At 32.9% G+C, this 18264-nt stretch overlaps 1 protein-coding gene across 4 annotated transcripts in view; it reads right to left on the bottom strand.

Annotated features, from left to right (window-relative positions):
• The window catches only part of LOC114324457 (uncharacterized), a 558952-nt gene that overhangs the window by 31808 nt on the left and 508880 nt on the right, over positions 1–18264 (bottom strand). For all 4 annotated transcript variants that reach the window (XM_028272313.2, XM_028272315.2, XM_028272314.2 and 1 more), the window contains exon 5: positions 4008–4277. In XM_028272313.2, coding sequence (XP_028128114.1) covers positions 4008–4277 — 270 coding nt within the window. The remainder of the gene's footprint in view (positions 1–4007; positions 4278–18264) is intronic.

Here is an 18264-nt window from a genome sequence, read left to right as displayed (position 1 = left end):
GGCAAAAAGTTTATCTAATGCCATCCCCTCTTTGTGAACACACACACATAGAAGCTTACAAGGTTTAAAAATGACGCAAAATAAGCTTATATTATGTAAAATAAATAGAAAAAAGGCTCAAAATATGGCTGCGAAGGACCGAAATGTTTCAAAATGTTATGAAAACTGCAGGAAATATGAAAACTGAGTTGTAAAAAAATAGAATTTAAAAATTATGTTTCCACAAGCTTTGCACAATATCGCTTACCTGGAAATCGGTGATGTTTAGGATATGGTAAACTTGTAGATCCAATGGGTGACTCAATTCTGGACTCCTTCCCTGGAATTCGCGATGCACGTGGAACGCGGGACGGTACCGTCAAGATCACGAAAGGGAGTACCTTTTTCGTTGAAAGCTTGAAGCGAAATCACAGTAGTGGTACCTTGTCCTTAAAGTACTTAACGCATGTCCAGTTTTATACATGCGTACCGAAAGCGATAAGCTTTGAGCTTGTGGATAATTTTAAAAATTGACATTAAGAAGGTTATTCCGCGTCATTTTACAGGGGGCATACCAAAATAACTACATATAATTAAATTGTCTAAAGCTTATTCTACCCGAAAATAAATAAATAGTAGAATCATAGCAATATTAAAATAAAGAAATAAGGATTCCCGAACAAGTTTTTTATTAGAAAAAATCATATTAGTAATGGTAACAAAGCAACTGGAACTGTAAAAATAGTATAATGTCAAATATTTAAGAAAATTTAGTTAAGGTTAGAATATTGGATGTTTTTATTAATATTTTACGCACCAGCAATCTTAACTACGTACGCATTTTGATATATCATCCAATATTAATAAGTTAAGTATCAGTCTAGATTAATATGTACCTTTTCCGAAAAATTAGTTTTGATTGAATATTTCCACGGCCAACCTAATAATATTTCACGTAATTTTTGTTGTCCTTATTATTTGGCTCAAATAATCACGAACGAATAACTCACAAACTAAAGCAGTTAGGTATAGGAAATGCTTAAGAAATAAAAAAGTATAATAAAATATCATTTTATTACAATACTAAAATACAGAGTGTTCTATTTAAGAAAACTCAAAGAATATTCATTCGCAGCTTCGACCAACCCTGTATACTAAAATTAAACATTTCGCTATATTAAAAATCGTTTAAATATAAAAAGAAATTTTGATGACAAATCACTACAAACTACAGGGTGTGAATCTTGCTACGAAATTAATAAAAAAACATAATTATCTTTTAAACTAGGTAAGTACCTCATATAATGTCCTAAGGAAAATTTAAGCCCCTTAAAAGTATTTCATAGAGAAGTGGTTAGGAGAGTCTGGGTTTTACTACCTGTTGATTATTTGCAGTAGCAGCTGCAAAAACCAGAGGCAGAAAGCAGTGAACATCGTCCATACAAATACACGCGCAGGATCAGTTATTGTGCTGAGCAGCTTAAGGTTCTTATTGGTCTACTAACTACTTAAAAGACAATTAAAAAAATCTAGTAAAAGAAATTAGAAACGTTACAAAATAAAACATGGTCGTGACTGGAATATACACTGGGTGCAAAATTAACCTGACCCCTTAAAAATGGGTCATTTTTGATGTCTCGAATTTCCTAAACCTGTTGTCCGATTTAAGGTATTATAGTACACTTTAGAAGACCAAAAATAAGCATTTTTTCAAGATTTCTTTCTCAGAACATTTATTAGAAATGAACATAAAACATTTTACATATTAATATCTAACTCTTAGAGAATACAAAAAATATATCTTTTTTCATTTATGCACGTACAATAATATTGTAGAGGGTGCCAAAGTCAAGGCCTCGAAAAAAAAAGTAGTTCCGATGGCGGACAGTTAATCTCAGGATTGGGATCTCTGAAACAAAAAAATCGTACATTTGAAAAAGAAGTTTCTTACGTGAAAATTCATCACCGTTAGTGAAAAATTCCGCAAAGAAAAGATTTTACGGAAATTTGAAAAATTTTTGTGAAAATATCGCCCGTTTTTCTTAAGTTTTTCATGGTTAAAGAATATTTATTTTCTATTTTTTGGTCAAATTGTGGTCAATTGTCACGTAAGAAACCTTCCCTTTTCAAATGCAGTACGATTTTTTTGTTTCAGATCTCCCAATCCTGAGATTAACTGTCCGCCATCATTTTTCGAGGCCTCCACTTTGGTGCCCTCTACAATATTCGTGTACGTGCATAAATGAAAAAATATACATTTTTTGTACTCTCTAAGAGTCAGATATTAATATGTAAAAAGTTTTATGTTCATTTCTAATTAAGGTTCTGAGAAAAAAATTCTTGGAAAAAATGATTATTTTTGGTCTTCTAAAGTGTACTAGTACCTTAAGTGATTTTTTAATATGTTATAGCCTTATTCTTTAACAATATCGTTGTAATAATATTGTTGCTAAACAAGTAAATTTTCATTATATACTGGGTGTACCAATGAAACTGTGTTTTTTTCTCAAACTTAGCATCACCCTGTGGAATATTCTAGCATGTATAAAATTCTCAAATTAAAACCCAACCATAGCCTCATGTTTTTTCAACATTGTGTTGTTTGTCTAATTCGCTTATGTTGGACCATAAAAAAGTTGGACACCTTAACAATTAGCCATGTTTTTCATCAATACAGGGTGTTTTTAAATAGGTATGGCAAACTTCAAGGGGTAATTCTACATGAAAAAATAATGACAGTTTGCTTTATAAACGGTATGTCCGCAAATGCTGCGTTTCCAAGATACGGGTGTTGAAATTTTTCTTACAAACTCGACGATTTATTTATTGCTTTAAAACCGGTTGAGATATGCAAATTAAATTTGGTGGGTTTTAAGACGTAGATATTGCACATTTCTTGACATACAATTAAGAATTTAATATTCACCATTGGCGCGCATACGGGTAATATGACGGCCCATATTACCCGCATGCGCGCCAATGGTGAATATTAAATTCTTACTTGTATGTTAAAAAATGTACAATAACTACGCCTTAAAGCCCACCAAATTTCATTTGCATATCTCAACCGGTTTTAAAGCAATCAATAAATCGTCAATTTGTAAGAAAAATTTCAACACCCCCTATCTCGGAAACGAAGCATTTGCGGACATACCGTTTATAAAGCAAACTGTCATTATTTTTTTAATGTAGAATTACCCCTTGAAGTTTGCCATACTTATTTAAAAACATGGCTAATTGGTATTGGTAATTGGTATTGATGAAAAACATGGCTAATTGTTTAAGTGCCTAACTTTTTTATGGTCCAACATAAGAGAATGAATCAAACAACACAATGTTGAGAAAACATGAGGCTATGGGTGAGTTTTAATTTGAGTATTTTATACATGCTAGAATATTCCACAGGGTGATGCGACGCTTGAGAAAAAAACACAGTTTCATTGGTACACCCGGTATATAATGAAAATTTACCTTTTTAGCAACAATATTATTACAGCGATATTGTTAAAGAATAAGGCTGTAACATATTAAAAAATTACTTAAATCGGACAACAGGTTTACGAAATTCAAGACATCAAAAATTACCCATTTTGAAGGTGTCCGGTTAATTTTGCACCCCAGTGTATTATGAGATTGTTTGTATCAGGTCCAAACTGACAGTCACACACAGAATGATGGAATGATCCATATTGGGAATAACTGTGGGAGACAAAATAAAAGTCGCAGAGGTCAGGAGAAGAACCAAGATGACTGAAGTTATTGAAAGGATAGCCAGATTAAAATGCAGATGGCAGGACACTAGAATGACAGATGGGCGACGGAAAGAGAGGGTATTGGAATGGACACCAAGGAAAGACAAGAGAAGCGTCGGTCACCTACATGTGGGCTGAAGATACGGCTAAATAAAAAACTGGATGGGAGCGGCGCAAAATAGACGATGTTATAAGAACGAGGAAGAGGCATATGTTCAGCAGGGGAGTTTTGAGGCTGGATGATGTGTCAGGTCTAGTACTATTATTTCCTCTTACCGTTTCTGGTCGATATGGCGGCGGAGGAATGTCCAGTCTTCTTCTTTCCATTTCTCCAGCCAATGACAGTTCGTCTTCGGCAAATTCATCTTCGCTGTGATGGGCGGGCGTTAGTTCGCTGTCTGCGTCGCTTAATTCTTCGTATACTGGATTGTAGAGGTCCTGGGAACAGTACGGATCAGGTCCTGGAGAAGAACATAGGAACACGGGCGGGTGTTGAGATATGGGATAGCCGCTGGGATAGTGGATATTGTTTTTAACGTCGATCATCTGGAAATGTAAGCAGAGTTAATATTTTTGTAGTTGAATTTTCTTTAGTACATAATCCTTTCACCACAGAGGAAAAAAATGGTAATTATAAGACATTCCAGGGGAATAAAAAGGACATACACAAACATTATTTTAGCAATGGGTTGATTAACAAAGTGAAAATTTGTTATGACTTTTATACAACGTACTACTAAAACAAAACTAATGTCACTAAGCCCTCTGTGCGCACCGTATGTATACATATGCGTATACAGCAGATTATTTTCTCGATTTTTCTGTCATTTTCCCGAGGATTTTCCATAGTTCTTTCTCAAGAACATTAATGCATAGATATTTTTCTGATGTTGCCCATTACAACAAATACAGGTGTAATCTCTTCCTTTTTTCCTGGGTTTGTTCATTATATCACCGTACATCGCTAAAAACTGAAGCTGACTTATCACACATCAGTGTTTCTCAGGGACACACGTTATGGTTTAGTTTTTGTAAGAGGCTTGATATTTTTTTAGATCTAGATGTTTTTCTCTGTAGCTCTGTTGATTAATGAAATTATGTTCAAATTGCGCTAACGTGTAGAATGCTACTTCTGTTAATTATTTATCTAATTCACCAAAAAGAATCTTTTGACATCATTTAATAGTTTGTTCAACAGAAACAAATTTTCCAACATGATCAGTGAGGACTTAGGCATTTTGAAAAGAGAGTGAGAATAAACGGTGTATATTTTTAGTAGAAGATCTTGAATTTTGTGATCTTGAGATAAATGGTTCCTACTCAATTTAGCAATAATATCGTCTAATGAGTTACAATATTGCATTTTTTTTTATATCAAGAGTAACTACAATAATGTGTGATCGCTAATTTTTGACATGGAATCTACAATTCAGCTAAAGATCTGGGCAATACAGTAGTAGCAAACTAGCTAGCGAAAGTAGTGGCTGGAGCAAAATCTATCAAGTTATTAAAAGTTGCATTGATGCATGTATTAAGGTAGTGGAACCTTTCTTGGCGGTGGAAATACACCCCAGCATGCTACCCATGTCAGTGGCCCCAGTTTATACATGACAGTAATCTAGTTTATCTGTATCAATAGGATCCATTTCAGCAATAGTTTTTCCAATGAAATTCATATATTCTATAGGTACATAGTATTGGGTAATCTGTGCCAATTGATACTTACATACAACGTCACGTCTACAGAGACAGTAGTAGAACTAGTAAACTTCTATACATAGCATTGGGTATTCTGTGCCAATTGATACTTACATAGAACGTCATGTCTTTCTTCTCTCTCCAGTGCGAGATTGGTAGTTTTGGACTTTTAACGAAATCTTTCAAAATCACAACATGGCTCGTGAGGTCAGAGAGGCTCTTTATTTCTCAAACACTTCCAACCAAATCTGTTACTCTTATAAATAAACATAATCTTTACTTATAGTGAAAATTGTGCCAATTGCGCTAAATAATGAAAATTTAATCGTTGCGCAGATTACAATACGAACTTCAAATGATTTAGTTTATACAAATGATGGGAAAGACGTGCACCAAATAATGAATTAGGATTTTGGTTAATACGTGATGGGGAACTCATAAAACCCGTGCTAAAACACATTTTTTGCGCAAGTTAGTGCTAAAACTTCACCGAGAACCAAACCAAGTCCTAGTAATTTTTGTTAATTATTTTAGAGGCACTAATAATAAATTTTTCTTACACAGAGGAGCTAGCAGTTTGTTACATTGTATCATATATATGTTCAGTTTTGTAAGAAATACTCTCTTAATTTAAAATTTATTCTTCATTTCTCGTATTTGTTATGAGAGAAGATATTAGAAATGACTTCAATTACAAATAATTATAATCATGTTACTATGCCAAAAGTAACATGTGGTAGAACATTATCAGCGTATATACAGTTTATTGCAGCTATGTATATAAAACTAGCGAAATAAAAGAATTAAAATATTCTTCCTGCTTTGTATATAGTACAGTCATTTTCTATTGCCAATTGACTTGTTGGCAAAATACTAATAAAATATATTTTTGTATAAATTTCTTTGAATTATATATCAAGAAAATCAACAGCAAGTTTATCTGATTAGACAATGTTCCAGTTAAGGTTGTATTAATTATACTCTATGGTTGTAAAAAAGTATGAGTAAATTAGTTGCCCATCTTGATTAAGTTGATTCAATGATTTCGCTATTTTCCTTGTACACTTTCCATGTTCACACAATATGGCAATAATTTCCACGCGTTCTGCAATAGAATTCTAATTACATTTAATAAATAATTCTAGTAATCTTTTACATTTTCTTCATAAAAATCAATTCTCTATCGATTCCCGGTGTCATTTTGAAATTTTAAATTTCCACCCTCGAGAAAGGGTGGCATTCACTCCTGGGGTAGTAGCAGACATTGGCACCACGTCAGGTTTGTTAACTACATCATTTTTGAGCTACTCTCAAATTTTGAAAAAAATTCATGAAGACCTTTAGAATTGCGAGGTAAATTGCTTGAATGAATGTACTATAGGTCAAAACAGCTATTATGTGGCTAAATTATCACATAAACATTTAAATTTTACATACTTCTCTAATCTAAGATCTACCGGTAGTAGTAAAAATAATGATTAATGGAATTTATAGAAGTAAAGGCAGATATCGAGCACCTGGTATTAAATCTTGCCCAAATATACTTTTGCTCCTAGAGCATCATCAGGGGCGTTTGAAATAAGCAAGTCGAAGATGGAGCAACAATTCGACTTGCTAATGATGTAGTACCGGCATCTATTAATTTAATCTGTTTTGTCCATTGTCCAGTATCTGTTTTATGTTATGATTTAATTTGCCAATTCTCTCTCCAAACAAATGTTATGACATTTTGCCAGGATACCTTCCTGATTTGACGAAATAAGTTTACGTTATTGTAATTTTTTATTTCACATCAACTTCGATTTTTTGTCAAAGTTTTTCCAACTGTTTCTTTTGTTACAATGGTGTTTTTTTGGCTTATTTCAGACGCCCATGATGATGCTCTAGGAGCAAAAGTATGCATGGACAAGATTTAATAAACTAGGTGCTCGATATCTGCCTTTTACTTCTTACTCCAGGGAAATAAGGCAAAAATATACCATGTTCGGGATACTTGAGCAGCCAGGTTGCAAATGGGTTTTTTGGGTACTATATACCTAATACATTATACATACAAAAATGCCCGTCACAGTTCGGACGAGAAATTTAGTTATTAACAAATAAGTGTCAAAAATGGCAGTTTTTCGTTTAAATCGCTACGGGTAAAAATAGGGTAATTAAATATCTTATTCTTGTTCTCATGATCATTTTTCAGTGCGTCATTAATTATGACGTCATATACTGTATTGGGTGTGTCGAGACTTATTTCATGTAATTATTGACGAATCTGACAGATGCCAGAATCGTACTTTAGATGAAAAGCTTGTGGAATTAAATTAATTAGTAATTTAGTAGATTTGATTTTTACACAATAGTTAACATGTAGGTATTTTTTATAAAGGAGAATAAAATTAAAAAGTAAACAATATTGTTAATTAAATTTATAAATATGGAAACATTAAAAAATGACACAAAACTATCCATACACTGTGTTTTATCTTCTTCTCTAGGTGCTGTCTCCGCTTAAAAAGTTGGTTATCATCAGAGCGATCTTTATTTCTAAAACCGCGGCTCTAAATAATTCATTGTTATTACATCCAAACCAGTTCCTAAGGTTTTTCAGCCATGAGTTACGTCTCCTTACTATGGATATTTTTCTTGCATAAAGACCTGGAGTATAAACTAACTTCTAACTAATTAAATTCTAAACCAAAATACAAAACTAACTTTTAACGAACTAAATTCTAAACCAAAACACAAAGTAATGCACAAAAACGTTGTGAAACACAAGGGAAGTCGAATTCGAAATTTCAAAATGACAGGTACACAAAATACTGACCTGAATAATAACCGTCACTTGACTCTTTGACACTTCTAAAAAATGGCCAAAATGGACGAAGTTTTCGTCAAATGTTCGTAATACGTGTATTTGACTGGCTAGAAAAAACGCGCATTCTAAATATCAACGAATCAAACGTAGGTTAGGAATAGACATCTTATGTATATAACCATTGTAATGCTGCATTATTTTTGTGTTTAATCACGGAGCTACCGCTTTTTCCGTCTCATCAAACTTAATGCATTAGAGAGAAATCGAAAAACTGTGACGCACTGAAAAATGATCATGAGAACAAGAATATTTATACTGTTATTACCGTAGTAGATGAGCCAAGGTTTAAAATGGCAGTTTTTGAATTTCGGTTCGATCATTTCTTGCTTCAGAAATTGCAAAATAAGACTAAAATTTCGAGAATAAAAAAATTGCTATAACTTTTGTGATAATGACCTTAAGACTTTCATATTGCACGAAAAGTTGAGACAAATAGTCCGTATAATGCACAAAAATTTTTAAGACGATTCGTCAATTAGTTTAAATTTTATTCAATTTGTTTATCCCAATGAGCTTTTTTTTCGCAATAATATTGTTCAGAAAATAGTAATGTAATAGCAACTCTATGAAAACCACATAAGAGAAGAAAAGTCATGATTTCAAAGTGTTTAAAAAAATCATTAAAATGTCATTTTTATCATTCCGAAAACATTTTATTAAAGTAGGGTCATTTTTAGTTCATAAACAATTTTAATAACTTTGTAAATATTGACTGTAGATTAAAACTACTTTAGGATTTGAAGATCTGGTATTTTTATACGAATTTTCAAAAAAACACTTTTTGTCTAGGTTAATTACAGTCAAAGTTAGCCACTTTTTTTATTTAATTGACAGCTACTTTGTTTATAACAATTAAGCAACCCAACTAGCGCCGTTTCGAAGTTGAAGGTATATAGTTTATGTGTAAAAGTTTGAGTAAACTTTAAACTTCAACAGAGTTGTTAGTAAAGCTTTAAAAATAACGTTCTAACGAAATCGATTTGTGGTCGGTGGAAATGAATTATTAAAATCCGTGCACTCAAAAAATGAAATTGATTCTTCAAACATATGCTGCGATTAATATCTCCAGAGCTTGTTGATGGATTTTGATCATAATTTTTTTAAATTGTATGTACTCGTAGTCTTGTAGAGTACGTTATGTACGTAAATCCCCACCTAACATTTCAAAAAATGTTAGGGGGAGTTCCCCTTATCACTCACTCACGGATATGAAAAATAGATTACGACCGATTCTAAGACCTACCGAATATACATTTATAATTTCATAAAAATCGGTCAAGCGGTCTCGGAGGAGTATGACAACTAACACTGTGACAGGAGAATTTTATAGATGTAAATATATAGATGGGTATTAACAAATAGGGGTTGGTGATGAAAAAGTGTAAATTAAGGGTTGTATGTATTTTTTAATCCTACATCATATAAAATTAAGATAGACAATTTTGTCCAAAAAAAATAAAAAAAAATGTCAGGGGGCAACCCCCATTATAACTTATGGATATGAAAAATAGATTAAAACCTATTCTCAGTCCCATAGGATACACTTGTAAAATTTCATAAAAATCGGCCAAGTCGTTTCGGAGTAGTATGGTAACTAACGCTTTTACAGGAGAATTTTATGTATATTGAAGTAACTGTGAATTAAATAATAAAAGTGGCTAACTTTGACCGTAATTAACATAGGCGAAAAGTGTTTTTTTTTAATTTGTGTAAAAATACCAGCTTTTGAAATTCCAAGGTAAATTTACTCTACAGTCAATATTAACAAAGCTATTCAAATTGTTTTCAAGCCAAAAATGACTCTACTTTAGTAAAATGTTTTCGTAGTGACAAAAATTACTTTTTAATGATTTTCTTCAATAATTTGAAAACAAGACTATTGTTGTTTTATGTGGTTTTCACAGAATTTCTATATAATTATTATTTTCTGAACAATAACATTACAAAAAAAGCTCTTTGGGATAAACAAATTGAATAAAATTTAAACTAATTGACGAATCGTCTTATAATTTTTTGTACAGTGTAGTGTGACCAACTCCAATTCAGTCGAATCCGGGACAAGGCTGAAAAAAATACCTGAAATCCGGAACTTTTCAATGAAAATCGGGCCATTTTTTTTCAGAAGACAATAATTAAAATACAGAAACGAAAAAAAGTCCACCGTTTTAATTTTCGTAGAACTATATTACCACGATATAAAATTTATGCGTTTTGGATGTGGTAATGTGGTATTAGTATTACACTCTAGAAATTGTCCACTTTTTTTCGTCCCACCGATTCAATCTGATGTGAATTCTTAGAAGAATAACGTATTCAAAATTTCAAAAGACAATTTTACCAAAACGTTGAAAATTCGGATGACCCGGAAGCCTTATCCGGGACGCCGGGACACGACTTCGGAATTCGGGCCATGTCCCGGATTTTTCGGGCTAGTTGGTCACACTAAATACGGACTCTTTGAATCAACTTTTTGTGAAATATAAAAGTCGTAAGGTCAGTTTCGCGAAAGTTATAGCAAATTTTTTATTTTTGAGATTTTAGTTTTATTTTGCAATTTTCGAAGCAACAAATGATCGGACCAGAATTAAAAAACTGCCATTTTAAACAGTGGCTCATCTACTAAAAGAAGAATACTATAAATAAGATATTTATTTATCCTATTTTTGCCTGTAGCGATTTAAACGAAAAAACTGCCATTTTTGACCCTTATTTGTTAATAACTAAAATTCTCGTCCGAACTGTGACGGGCATTTTTGTATGTATAATGTATTAGGTATATAGTATCCAAAAAACCCATTTGCAACCTGGCTGCTCGAGTGTCCTGACAAAAACCTTATTTCCCTGGAGTATCTATAAATTCCATATATTCGAGCATTCAACCTACTCCTACTTTAATAATTAATGTCTATCAAGTTAGCCCCCGAAAATTAAAAAACATTGTTTTGCTTATGTTTTTAAATTGTGCTAATGTTGTGCTAATTTGTGCAGATATTATTTTAATTTGTGCTGATACGAAAACTCAATTACACTATGATTAACATTCGGGGGCCAACTTGACTCTCAGCCCCCGGGTTTTTTTAAGAATATAAATTTATTTTAATGGTACGCAATTGTGCTCGATGTATCTTGAATTGTGCCGTTGGAATTTTTGAAATTGCTTCAACGTTACGCATTTTATTTAACATTTAAAGCTCGGGGGCCAACTTGACCCTCAGCCCCCGGGTTTTTTTAAGAATATAAATTTATTTTAATGGTACGCAATGGTGCTCGATGTATCTTGAATTGTTCCGTTGGAATTTTTGAAAATGCTTCAACGTTACGCATTTTATTTAACATTTAAAGCTCGGGGGCCAACTTGACTCTCAGCCCCCGGGTTTTTTTTTAAATGTGAATTTATTTTTGTTTTACCCCATTTTGCTCGATGTATGTTAAATTGTGCCATTGGAATTTTTGAAAATGCTTCAACGTTACGCATTTTATTTAACATTTAAAGCTCGGGGGCCAACTTGACCCTCAGCCCCCGGGTTTTTTTAAGAATATAAATTTATTTTAATGGTACGCAATTGTGCTCGATGTATCTTGAATTGTGCCGTAGGAATTTTTGAAAATGCTTCAACGTTACGCATTTTATTTAACATTTAAAGCTCGGGGGACAACTTGACTCTCAGCCCCCGGGTTTTTTTTAAATGTGAATTTATTTTTGTGTTACCCAATTCTGCTCGATGTATGTTAAATTGTGCCATTGGAATTTTTGAAAATGCTTCAACGTTACGCATTTTATTTAACATTTAAAACTCGGGGGCCAACTTGACCCTCAGCCCCCGGGTTTTTTTTTTAAGAATATGAATTTATTTTCATGTTACGCAATTGTGCTCGATGTATCTTGAATTATGCCGTTGGAATTTTGAATTGTAGCTGTTACGACAATTTTTATTGTAAAATAAATTGCGTAACGTTGAAGCATTTTCAAAACCTCCAACGGCACAATTCCACATACATCGAGCACAATTGTGTAACACAAAAGTGGATTAACATTCTTAAAAAAAACCCGGGGGCTGAGAGTCAAGTTAGCCCCCGAGCTTTAAATGTTAAATAAAATACGTAACATTGAAGCATTTTCAAAAATTCCAATGGCACAATTTAACATACATCGAGCACAATTGTGTAACATGAAAATAAATTCATATTAAAAAAAAACCCGAGGCTGAGAGTCAAGTTGGCCCCCGAGCTTTAAATGTTAAATAAAATGCGTAACGTTGAAGCATTTTCAAAACCTCCCACGGCACAATTCAACATACATCGAGCAAAATTGTGTAACACAAAAGTGGATTCACATTCTTAAAAAAACCCGGGGGCTGAGAGTCAAGTTAGCCCCCGAGCTTTAAATGTTAAATAAAATACGTAACATTGAAGCATTTTCAAAAATTCCAATGGCACAATTTAACATACATCGAGCACAATTGCGTAACATGAAAAAAAATTCATATTAAAAAAAACCGAGGGCTGAGAGTCAAGTTGGCCCCCGAGCTTTAAATGTTAAATAAAATGCTTAACGTTGAAGCATTTTCAAAAATTCCAACGGCACAATTTAAGATACATCGAGCACAATTACGTATCATGAAAATAAATTCATATTCTTAAAAGAACCCGGAGGCTGAGAGTCAAGTTGGCCCCCGAGCTTTAAATGTTAAATAAAATACGTAACATTGAAGCATTTTCATAAATTCCAACGGCACAATTTAAGATACATCGAGCGCAATTGCGTAACATGAAAATAAATTCATATTCTTAAAAAAACCGGGGGCTGAGAGTCAAGTTGGCCCCCGAATTTTAATCATAGTGTAATTGAGTTTTCGTATCAGCACAAATTAAAATAATATCGGCACAAATTAGCACAACATTAGCACAATTTAAAAACATAAGCAAAACAATGTTTTTTAATTTTCGGGGGCTAACTTGATAGACATTAATAATTATTAATGGTTAATCACATCATGTTATTATCCTTTTACTCTGATTATCACTTACTATATAACTCAAAATTCTAATACAGAAATATATTATATTAGGTATTTTAAATCCTAACGAACTAACGTAACTGTACTAGCAGCCTCTGTTTTATTACACCGTTCCACCAAGAATACCCGCCACACCCGGCCCGCCCTTTCCGGCCACTACTTGATATTATCCAATGGCGGTTTTTAATTGCACAAAGAATGAAGCACACATAAAACACAAAAAGCGGGATATTAAATTAAAAAGAAGTGTATGTACTTATGAGTTCTGTTTCCTCTACAACGCTTTGATACTCTTGCTCTTGTCCTGTTATAGAATCCTGCGGCTCGCTATACACCGTTACCAGTGACACAGTCTAATAATAAAATATCGCTAGTTAGCTAAACCAAGTGCTAGTTCCGTTTAATGGGTTTTTAATCTAAAGTTAAGTGTAAAGTGGCTCTGTTATGACAAAGGCCCATAAATTTAGGTGACACTTTAAAAAAAAATTGCCAACTCGTTGCAAAATATAAAATAGAAAAAAATCAGCTAATACACTCTGGGGCAAAATTAACAGCCCACCTTAAAAATTGGTCATTTTTGATGTCTCGAATTTCCTAAACGTGTTGTCCGATATTTTTTAATGTGTTATAGCCTTATATTGCTTTAATAATATTGTAGATAAACTAAATTGTACCTAAACAGGTCAATTTTCATTGTATACCGGGTGTACGAATCAAACTGTGTTTTTTCTCTAAGTTCGCATCACCCTGTGGAATATTCTAGCATTTATAAAATACTGAAATTAAAACCCAACTGGAACCTCATGTTTTCTCAACATTCAGTTTTTTTATTCATTCGCTTGTGTTGGACCATAAAAAAGTTAGGTACTTTAACAACTAGCCATGTTTTTCATCAGCAAGGGTGTTTCTAAATAAGCGCAACAAACTTTAAAGGGTGCATGAAAAAATAATGAGAGTTTGCTTTATAAACGTATGTCCGCAAATGCTTCGTTTCTAAGATGGGGGTGTTGAAATTTTTCTTACAAACCGACGATTTATTTATTGCTTTAAAACCGGTTGAGATATGCAAATGAAATTTGGTAGGTTTGAAGACGTAGTTATTGCACATTTTTTGACATACAATTAATAATTTAATATTCACCATTGGCGCGCATATGGGTAATATGACCCTTATGTGCGACAATGGTGAACATAAAATTCTTAATTGTATGTCAAAAAATGCACAATGACTACCTCTCAAAATCCACCAAATTTCATTTGCATATCTCAACCGGTTTTTGAGAAATAAATAAATCATCATATAAGTTTATAAAAAAAATTTCAACACACCCAATCTCGCTAACGAAGCATATGCGGACATAAGTTTATAAAACAAACTTTCATTATTTTTTCATGCAGAATTATCCCTTAAAGTTTGCCACACTTATTTAAAAACACCCTGTATTGATGAAAAACATGGCTAGTTGTTAAAGTACCTAACTTTTTATGGTCCAACCTAAGTGAATGAATCAAAAAACAGAATGTTGAGAAAACATGAGGCTATAGTTGGCTTTTAATTTCAGTATTTTACAAATGATAGAATATTCCACAGGGTGATGCGAACTTTGAAAACAAAAACACACTTTGATTCGTACACCCGGTATACAATGAAAATTAACCTGTTACGATATTGTTAAAGAATAAGGTTATAACATTTTTAAAAAATCACTTAAATCGGACAACAGGTTTAGGAAATTCAAAAATTACCCATTTTTAAAGTGGGCGGTTAATTTTGCCCCAGAGTGTAATACTGGGTGTCCAATTATATTTTGCTCCATTTTAACTGCCTATAACTTCTAAACGGCTTAAGATAGAAATATGCGGTTTTCGCTGAAATGTTTCACTTTAGTAAACGGTTTGTCTGGATGGATTGAGCTTTTTACATCGCTTTCAATTAAGAAAACAATAATGGCGATTTTTTGAAAAAAAATTTGTTGACTTTTTTTTAATGGAACACCCAGTATATTTTTTTGTAAATTGAAAGAACGGTCATTTGCCTATCCAGCGATATAAAGTTTTTTAAAATCGGTTGTCAAATTACTGATAAAAATGAATTGCTCAGTCATTTAACAACCGATTTTAAAAAAACTTTATATTGCTGGTTAGGTAAATGACCGTTCTTTCAATTTACAAAAAATATACTGGGTGTTTCAATAAAAAAAGTCAACAACGTTTTTTTTTCAAAAATCCGCCATTTTTTATTTAAAATCGATATAAAAAATGCAATCCGTTCAAACCAAACTTTTACTAAAATAAAACATTTCAACGAAAACTGCATATTTCTATCTTGAGTCGTTTAGAAGTTATAGGCAGTTAAAATGGGGGAAAATATAAGTGGACACCCGGTATAAGGGAAAATCCCAGTTGTTGGCTGTATAGAAGGTTCACAGATATAGTGCCTTCGATATCCTAATATCCTCTTACAATATTGGTAAAGCAATGAAAATAATCTCCCCTTATAAATCTTCTATTGTTGAAAATTTTGAACTTATTAGGACCCACTTAGATCATAATTAAATACGGGATATCTCGTGTAAAAGTAGGTCCTTGGACTTAGCACCCTTTTAAAAATTCAAAGCGCCTTAAACCTCTGCTGTGTTTATTGTTTGGTTTACGGCTTACGACAATTATTATGCATAAGTTTACGCACTATAATGTGAACCTGGTATACCTACGTCATAGTATAAAAAAACTTACAATTAAGTAAACAACTTCTAATATATAATGCTATATATTTAATTTTTTTTATAAAATTGAAATTATCTAAACGGATCAAAAATTTTAGAACGTTTTCACAATTATCAGACCATCATCAGTGAAAACATCATTAGTAATTGAAACTAGACACATAGGAAAGCCACATAGAAAAATCCTGAATATTGTATTTTACCTCAATATTATAAGAATAAAAAGATTAAACCTATTTCATGAAACCACAATAGGTTTATAATCATAAAATAAAAATATTGACAATTCAAATATGTATTGTTTATATCTGACCTCATTGTGTTACGTGTGGCCTAACTATTACAATACAATAATACACAGATTTCAGTCTTCTTCAAATAGTATCCCATGGTAGGGGAACCCAAGCGGAGGTTTTTGCAGTTACTCGAGCGCGTCAGATTATCACATGGGGAGAAACCTTGTACACTGTACCATATATTGGCTCTTAATACAGGTGAGTTCGTTAAGGGGGTCCGAAAAAAAAATCTATCCTTAGAAAAACTCGAAATTGCCAGATTAAGATAAGTTAAATAAGTGCAAAACAGTGTATATTTCAAAAATCTGACGATTTGAGTGATGGGTGAGTCACAAAGGTTCATAAAAAAGTGAATATTTCGCGAAATGAACGTCAGATCGAAAAACTAAAAAATACGTAAAACAAGGAAGACGACGAAAAGATCCAGATGCAAAGCTTACTGTAATAAAACAATTAAAATAATTGAAATAAAAAAATAAACAATTATTTAAATACAAGACTTTTCGTCGAAAGAAACTGCTTTTTGGTTACATCCTGAATCTCCGGCTTTAACAATTTATAAGCACGGAAACGACGAATATAGCGTCGGTGATTCTACAAAACCTCGTATGAGAACTTTTTCAGAATTTGGTTTTTTGATCTGTCAGAGCCCTCCGTTAAGGGGTACACATGTTGGCGTAATGAAAATGTTAAGAAACCTAATTACGTTAACATAGTTACGAAATGACATTTTCATTATGTTGAAGTATGTGTTTTTGGCGGAGTTTCTGACAGGGCAAAAAACTAAATTCTGGAAAAGAAAGATTCGCATACGAGGTTTTGCAGAATCACCGACGATAGAAGAAAGTAGAAAGGACAACGGTCACGTATCTACTCCCTTTTCGTCTAGGAAAAAGTGCCGAAAGACAGTTTCGAGTACTCAAAAATCTGAGTAAAGAAGAACAATGGGGAAATGCAGTTTTTGTTTTAATTTGATTCAGAGTTGGACCACCATCTACAGATAGCCATTTCTGCATCTCATGCTTCATCAGTGTAGCTATGCAGTCCCAACTCTGAACCAAAAATCAACAAGCCTTCCTTTTAAGGGAAACCACCTCGATGCAGTAATTCCACTTTTGGGAAGCAAAACAGCGACATCTCTAGTAAAACAAGGAAGACGACGAAAAGACCCAGATGCAAAGTTTACTGTAATAAAACAATTAAAATAAAAATACGTTTTTAATATTTTTCAAAACTCTATCAAATGATACCAAACACGACACCCCACGGAGAGGGGTGGGGGTAAATTTAAAATTTTAAAGACGAACCTCGCGATATTTCGCGAAATGAACATCAGATCGAAAAACTGAAAAATCCACGTATTTAATATTTTTGAACAATATATCGAATGACACCAAGCACGACCCCGTACGGAGGTGGTGTAGGGGGTTACTTTGAATTCCTAAATAGGAGCCTCCATTTTTTTATTGCAGATTTGGATTCCTTACGTAAAAATTTTTTTTAATACGATATTTTTTTGAATTATGGATAGATGGCGCTATAATCGGAAAAACCGATTGTTGGAAATGGAAAATTAAATTAAAAAATGGAAAGTCCCCCTATTTATGGAAAACTTAACTTAACTTTTTTGGTTTTAGGACTACTCTTCACAACCCAATAGGTCCCCATAACGCTCGAGTAACTGCAAATTTAGTATACTTTCCTCCCCTACTATGATAACTTTTGATGTAAAATAACTTTATTGTTAAAAATATCACCATCTGTTATGTGACCTTTATCAAATCTGACTTTTAACATTAATAAGGCCATTTTAATCAGACGCTCCTGGTCCTGTATTGGAAAACATTCTACTAGTACAATAAATAAACTCGAGGAATTGGGCGATAAAACCGTTAAAACCCTATTTTCAAAGCAATTCTGAATGAC

The sequence above is a fragment of the Diabrotica virgifera genome, chromosome 6, assembly GCF_917563875.1.
Source record: "Diabrotica virgifera virgifera chromosome 6, PGI_DIABVI_V3a".
Lineage (NCBI taxonomy): Eukaryota > Metazoa > Arthropoda > Insecta > Coleoptera > Chrysomelidae > Diabrotica > Diabrotica virgifera.
The sequence above is the reverse complement of the archived record's forward strand: the minus strand, read 5'-3'. Positions and strand labels throughout refer to the sequence as shown.